The 6709-nt window shown below is 47.8% G+C and overlaps 1 protein-coding gene across 1 annotated transcript; it reads right to left on the reverse strand.

The window, feature by feature from the left end:
• Positions 1 to 43: 43 nt before the first annotated feature.
• Positions 44 to 3179, reverse strand: GPX2 (glutathione peroxidase 2). Its single transcript, XM_037503511.2, has 2 exons — positions 2793 to 3179; positions 44 to 704 (listed from the first exon to the last, which is right to left on the reverse strand). Exons 1-2 carry the CDS (start codon positions 3012 to 3014, stop codon positions 354 to 356), a joined length of 573 nt encoding a protein of 190 aa, XP_037359408.1. The 5' UTR covers positions 3015 to 3179; the 3' UTR covers positions 44 to 353.
• Positions 3180 to 6709: the final 3530 nt, after the last annotated feature.

Consider the following 6709-nt stretch of genomic DNA (forward strand, 5'->3'; position numbering starts at 1 on the left):
GCCAGCTCTTCTGTCCCACCTGCAATTGTGAACCACCCCTCTACTGTTTGTGAAGGAAGAAGACACAAAGCCTGGCTATTTCCTTTTTTATTGACTCATGCAGTAGGTTGCCCCAGGCCCTTCACACTTTTCAGACACCGTCCCTACGGGTTTAGGAAGGTGCCATCATTCTGTGAAAGCCCAGAGCCCCCCCCAGGTTTTGGAGGCCCACGTTGAATCACCAACCAGAAGGTTGGGGGAGGGAAAGGAAATAGGCAGACCGGAAAAGCAAGACTTCAAAGAAGGCGTGCTGAATCCTCGGGACAGATACTGGGGGCTGGACAGAGCAGGAGGTCTGTGTGCTGAGCTCCTGCCTATATGGCAACTTTGAGGAGGCGCTTGATGTCGGGCTCAATGTTGATGGTAGGGAAGGTGCGACTGTAGCGGCGGAACGGCTCCCCCTCCGGCCCGATAAGGAACTTCTCAAAGTTCCAGGCCACATCTGAGCGGCGCACGGGGCTCCAAATGATGAACTTGGGGTCGGTCATGAGGGAAGATGGGTCATCATGTGGGTAGGGAAGCTTTTCCTTCAGGTAGGCGAAGACTGGGTGTTCGTCCTCACCATTCACCTCACACTTCTGGAGAAGGGTAAAGGTGGGCTGGAATCCATCTCCAGGGCGGACATGCTTGAGACTGTTCAGGATCTCCTCATTCTGACAGTTCTCCTGGGGAGGAAAAAGGCAAAGAACATGGGAAAGGGAAAGGGGAGATGAAGGGCCCACCACATGGAGATCTCTTGACCTCCAGCACACCCTTCCTGGGAGCATTCTTTTATGTGTGGGCTCTTCTTCTGGCGCCACTACTGTCTCTCTAACCTGCCCCTGCTGTCCTTAGGGTATCTGTCTGAAGCATCAAGGAACCTGGAGTTCAGGACAGTAGAAAGAAAGGGAAATGATGCTCAGGTCATGCTGCCTAGAACATCCTTCTACTTACCTATCCACCCACACATGCCTGTGAGCACGTGCGCGCTGCCACCACCTTCCCTTTCCCTCAGTTTGCTTCTAACTACATCTGAGTGTTGAGTATAGCCTTTGCCTCTGCTTTACTCAGCTCCTCAAACTAAAGGTGAATTGAGTTGGGGCCTAGAGGAATGGAATTTATAACTGCTTTCATCTTGCCTTGCCCTGGAACTGAAGTTCAAGCAGGAGGAAGCATTGGTGAAAGAAGACCCCCATCCAAGGAACTCTAGTTTTCAAAAGCAAAGTAAGTCAGAGGAAACAGAGAGTATACTCTGAATGGAATTACTTACAGACTAACAGGGATACTTAAATAGGATAGAAGGTTTAATGTTCCAGCATAGCTCAAGGGAAAGGAAAATTAGGAAATAGGTGCTTTTGAACTAAAGGGTGTGCATGTGTAATTATCATTCCTTTCACTTGCAGACTGTATGCCAAGATCCCTGCACCCCCTACTCAGTCACTGTATTCATCTGTGAATGCTTTACCTCTGAGCCACCCACTGCCATCCCTGTCCTATACCCCCCTCAGCATTCCCCACCCCTGACAGGTTCATCGAAACCCCTATTTTCTACCTGCACAATCCCCCTTCCCCCCAATGCCAATCTGAGAGTCAGGTATCTTGCTTTGGGAGAAAGTTCCTGCCCCTGATCTATTAGAACCAATTAGTACAGTCAGTCCCAGACCATCGTGACACCCTGAGCCCAGTGTTGATCTCCACTAGGTCTCTTATCTCTTCAGGCAAATGACTGTCTGACTGCTGGAGGGTTATGGATTCCTTCCAGCAACTAGCTGGTGTAAGGCTGGCAGCACCTCTAGGGCTGGGGGGGGGGGGGACACCTCCAAAAACGTTTTGTCCTTTTTGTCTCTCCTGCCTTGGCCAAACCTAGAAAGAGAACTGAATCAGGGAAGGCCCAGTGAAAGCAGTGATGGTTTGGGCTGAGGTTGGTCGCGTCCAATGATACTCAGGCTTCCTGCCTACATCTCCGTGAATCTCTCCCTTGCCTTCATGTTACTGTGAATTGAGCTAAAAGGATTATAATTAGAGGTTCACTTGAGAACATGCTTGTGGTATGGAAATCAAAAGTGATAGTGGAAGAATCCCTAAAAGATAACTTGGGGTATGTGGGCTGAAGACCTATAACAGCTTGACCCATTTATCAGAGCCAGAAGACACGTGCACACTGCAAATGCTTAGCCTTCCCCCGAGTTCACTCTCCACTTGGTTGATTTGAAAGAAACAAAAATCCTTTCATCTGAATAAGTTGCTTGCATTTGCATGGTACTTTGTATTTTTCAAGTTACTTTTGTATAAATTATCTCCTGACCTTCACAGTAATCCTGTGAGTGGCATTCTCCCTAACTTAGAGATGAGGAAACTAAGACAGGAAAATGAGTGAATCTCCCTAGGCCCAGAGCTATTGAACAGCAGAACCTAATCTAATTAGAACTGAGGTCTCTTGAGTCAGTTAGTCTCACTTTGGTACTTGATCTTCTGTTTGTTCCATGCATTTATTCAACGAATATTTGACGAGTGTTTTCTATACACTAGGCACTGAGCACACAGTGGAAAGGAAAACAGACCTGGAATATAGTGACAATATAGAAGAAGATAAGCAGGAAAAGTCACTCCCTCGGTGTTAGAATCACATATACTTCCCCTTGGTGTTCACATGCATCTCCAGACCTCAATTACCAGAACATACCCCGATACACATAGCCATTCCTCCCCTTCTCCTTAGCCTATGAGAGCTATAGCCACCCCACTCCTTGGGTGCCATACAAGGGACCCCTCACCTGATGTCCAAATTGGTTGCAAGGGAAGCCAAGAACCACCAGGCGCCTGGGGTAGCGGCATTGCAGCTCGTTGAGTTGGGTGTAGTCCCGAGTGGTTGTGCCTCAGAGGGAGGCCACGTTCTCGATCAACACTGCCCTGCCTCTGAATGTACTGAAGTCGACCTTCTCCCCGTGCAGGCTGATTGCACTGAGGTCGTAGAAAGACTTGGCAATGTGAGCCATGGTGAAAGAGCAGTGAGCTCAGGCAGAGTGACCGAGCCCCCTTCAGGGACTATAAAAGGGATGGGAAGGGAGGAGGAGCCTGGAAGGAGGTCCCAAGGCTCTCACAATGGGGCCTTGAACATCCTCAGGATGACTTAGCAAAATCAGCCACCACCTGTGCTGTTTCAACAAGCAGGTTCGCCTCTATTTACAGAGACACCTGAACAAAACCTCCCCGCCCCACCCTGCTGGCAACTGGGAAGGACCAATTTGATAGCTATGAGCAGGCATGAATAATTTACTATTAGCTGGAAACAGGAGCCCCAAAGGTCGAGTGGGGAGGAAAAAAGGGAGGGAGAGATGCAGGATTGACTCCTACCTGCCCCACCGAGTTGCTTTCACTTGGCACAGACATTTATTGAGTGTCCGCTGTGTTGCGCCAGGCTCTGAATTGTGCAGTGAAGAGGGCAGGGTCAGCAGAGATAGAAAAGATGAGGAAGAGAATGGAGTGCGTGTCTCCTTGACCCAGCCTGCAACTGAAATATAGCTACTGATTGATAAGTCAACTGATAGAATACTGTTGGCATTTTTCTCATTGTTTGGTGCTCTCCACAGCACAAAATCAAAGAGACCCTTAGGAGGACAGTGGGTGGTTTTCTAAAATAATGGCTGTCAGTGCTTCGGCTTGCACCAGCCTGAAACAATAAAGTGTGTCTGTCTCAAAAGTCAGTGAGTGGGGCCTCCCGGGTGGCACAAGGAGTTAAGCACCGCACTATGAAACAATCCACAGCCACTGCAGCATGAGTTCAATCCCCAGCTGGCCAGGGAGCAACCTACATGGCGCAGCAGACCTCTCCTGACTCGCCCGCTGCTCCCCTCGGCGGTGTATTTCAGTCAGTCTGCCTGTTCTGTTCCCCACTCTGTCTCTGGTGAATCTTCTCACCCCCACCCCCCACCCCCCACGTCTCTGGCCTGTACCCCAGCTCTTGTATGAATAAATAAATCTTTAAAAAAAAAATAAGTCAGTGAGTGATGGTTCTTGTCCTGCAGACCACATCTGCCCTTACCCTTGCACTGGACCATCTCTTACCCTGAACCCACACCTTAGCCCCATAGGGTCACCTGGCAGAGTTGTGGCCAGGAAAATGATGGGAAGGAGTCACGGAGCAGGTGGGTATTCAGAGGGAATGAACCACACCTACCTCTGCTCAAAGGCTCAGTCCCCAGAGACTCTCCAGAGGGGTCTTATGCTGCTCATCCCCGCGCCCCCCCCCCCCAGCCACCCACCTAGAAGGCAGTCTGCAGGGTGTCAAGGCTGCAGTGTCTGGACCCAGTTAGACCACGCATGATGCTTTCAACACCAGACAGGCAATTGCCAAAGGCCAGCTCCGGCAAAATGTCGTGTCAGGGGTTCCTGAAAGGATGAGATGGCGTCGGGGAAACAGGGATGAGGGAAAAGGGAATGAGGAGACACAGACACTTGATCCAGGTGCAGGTATCTCCTACTGAGGGTCTCAGCGGATCTTTATTAACACATTCAGACAAGCAGTGAGATTACACCAACATAGGCATGGAAGCAAAGCAGAAACAATCAGTGCATTCTTTTCCCATGGACATTTGGCTCCTACGTGCTCTCAGCAAGAAGGTAACCTTCACGATTAGTAGATAAAAAAGCTAAACCTTCCACTAAAACTCATTATTTCAGCTTAGTCAATTACCTAAGACGGCTGATAGCCGTCGGTACACTCCTATCAGCAAAAGCCTATGCATCAAAAGACTCCTCTGTCTTTATGGCCTTCAGCCAGAGACCAGCTGCTTCCTGGTTATCAGCTAACAGGGTTTTCTACCTAGAAACTTCTTAACACAATTAACTTCATAGATCATTAAAAAAACTTTCCTAAGAAACTTCTAAAAAAAGCAAAAGAAGGAATTACTATAGTCATTGTCCTGGATTGCTTGTCAGGCATGTTCATGTATAACAAATTATTTCCCATTGTCAGGCAGGCCAAATTTACAGTGTTTAATTTTTAAGCAGGTATTTCTTTGTGCCATTTACTTACAGTATTCTTATACATATAATTTATTGACCAATTTACTTTCCGAGAAGTTTTTTCTTAATTGACCAGGAACAAAAAACAAGGGGATGTTTGTGGGTTGCAGATTAATCTTCGGCCCCACAGTGTGGGGTGCAGGGAATCTTCAGCCCCACGGTGTGAGGCCCTTTCTTTTGTTTACCAGTGTCTTAGCTGGTTGGGGCAGCAAGGCCCCCTGCAGGCAATGCCCTAAGGACATTGAGGTCCCATGCAGGGCTTGAATAGAAGCCCAGCCCCCTGGCCCACCTCATTCTTCCAAGCACACACTGCTCCACAGATTACCTTTCTTTTTACTGCCTGCATTTCTCTATTAGTAAAAACTGGCAATTAGGCTTTACCTGGGAGTTAAATTTGAAAAGTAACACATGTTTGCTATGGAGTGTTTTCACAGCTACATGTCCGTTGGGAAGTGTCTCCTAGAACAAAGTATAAACAAGACCAGGGAGCAGCTGGTCTTGAGAATCTGATTTGTTGAGAAGATGGAGGAACAACTGGCCAGGGATTGCCAGTTTCTGACTTTTGTAGCCTTTTATGGCTGTGTAGCATGTGGGAACCCATGTCTCAACTGGCTGCCCCCTAAAGACAATCTCCATTCCGAAATAGGAAGGGAATATCTTACCACTAGGTGTGTCAAGAAATGCAGAATGAAATGGGTCTTCTGCTGAATCTGGGTGGAGTTCCCAGGAATAGCCAATAAATCTCCCTGCCAAGCCACTGAGTCAGAGGACTTGGCCCTGAGAGTGGGCTAAACTTTAATATGAACTCGCCAGATTTATCTGCACACCTAGAGCTCCCCCAGGACTCTCTCAGCAATCAGGCACCTCTTCTTGACTGCCCTCCTGCAACCTTTCCAGGAAGGCTGGGGAGTGGGAGCTCCCGTTTCCTTTAGGTACATGCCCTCCCTTTTCTGCTAAGTGCAATCCAGGACCCATTGACCCAATTCTCCCTCACCTTTCATGATTGAAAAAAAAACTATGAGATTTTCCTAGAATACCTCTTTGTCTCCAGCTTTACATCAAACTGGCCTGCTTTGCAGAAGCTTCTAACATTGGACGTGCCCTGCACTAACAAGTGTGTGATTCCACGACTTTCCACAGAGACAACAGTTGTTCTGGAAATGGCACTGGCATAGTAGGCAGAAAGCCTAGGCTGGTGATTCTCAACTCTGGCTGCAAGTGGGAATTACATATACAGATTTTTCTAAGTAGTGATGCTTTACCCTGCTGCAATTTCATTTGTCTTAAGGTTCCTCGGAATCCTTAAGCTAATACTTTGAACTCTTTGAGCATGTGTTTCCTTATCTGTTGAACTTAGTCACCCTCCTTGTCTTACATCAATGTGATTTTTAGTATTCAGGAAAAAAAGCATTACAAGCGCTCTATAACTAGAAAGCTCAGGTAGGATCTCAGACTACCACTCCACGGCCCTACCTTGTCTTATTCTTTCCTTCTTTATTCTATCTTTACCCCCATCCTCTGCCTTTTGCATCAATTCTGTAACCCTAGGTCAGTATTAACTACCACCCAGGCTCCTGAGATTCCAGAACCCCTCTTCATGCTTTAAGAAGTTCTGTCCAAGTTCCACCCCAGACAAATAAGAAACTTCTTGGCTTTAAAGATTCCC

This window comes from Talpa occidentalis, unplaced genomic scaffold (assembly GCF_014898055.3).
Source record: "Talpa occidentalis isolate TD23 unplaced genomic scaffold, MPIMG_talOcc4v2.1 talOcc4.11, whole genome shotgun sequence".
Lineage (NCBI taxonomy): Eukaryota > Metazoa > Chordata > Mammalia > Eulipotyphla > Talpidae > Talpa > Talpa occidentalis.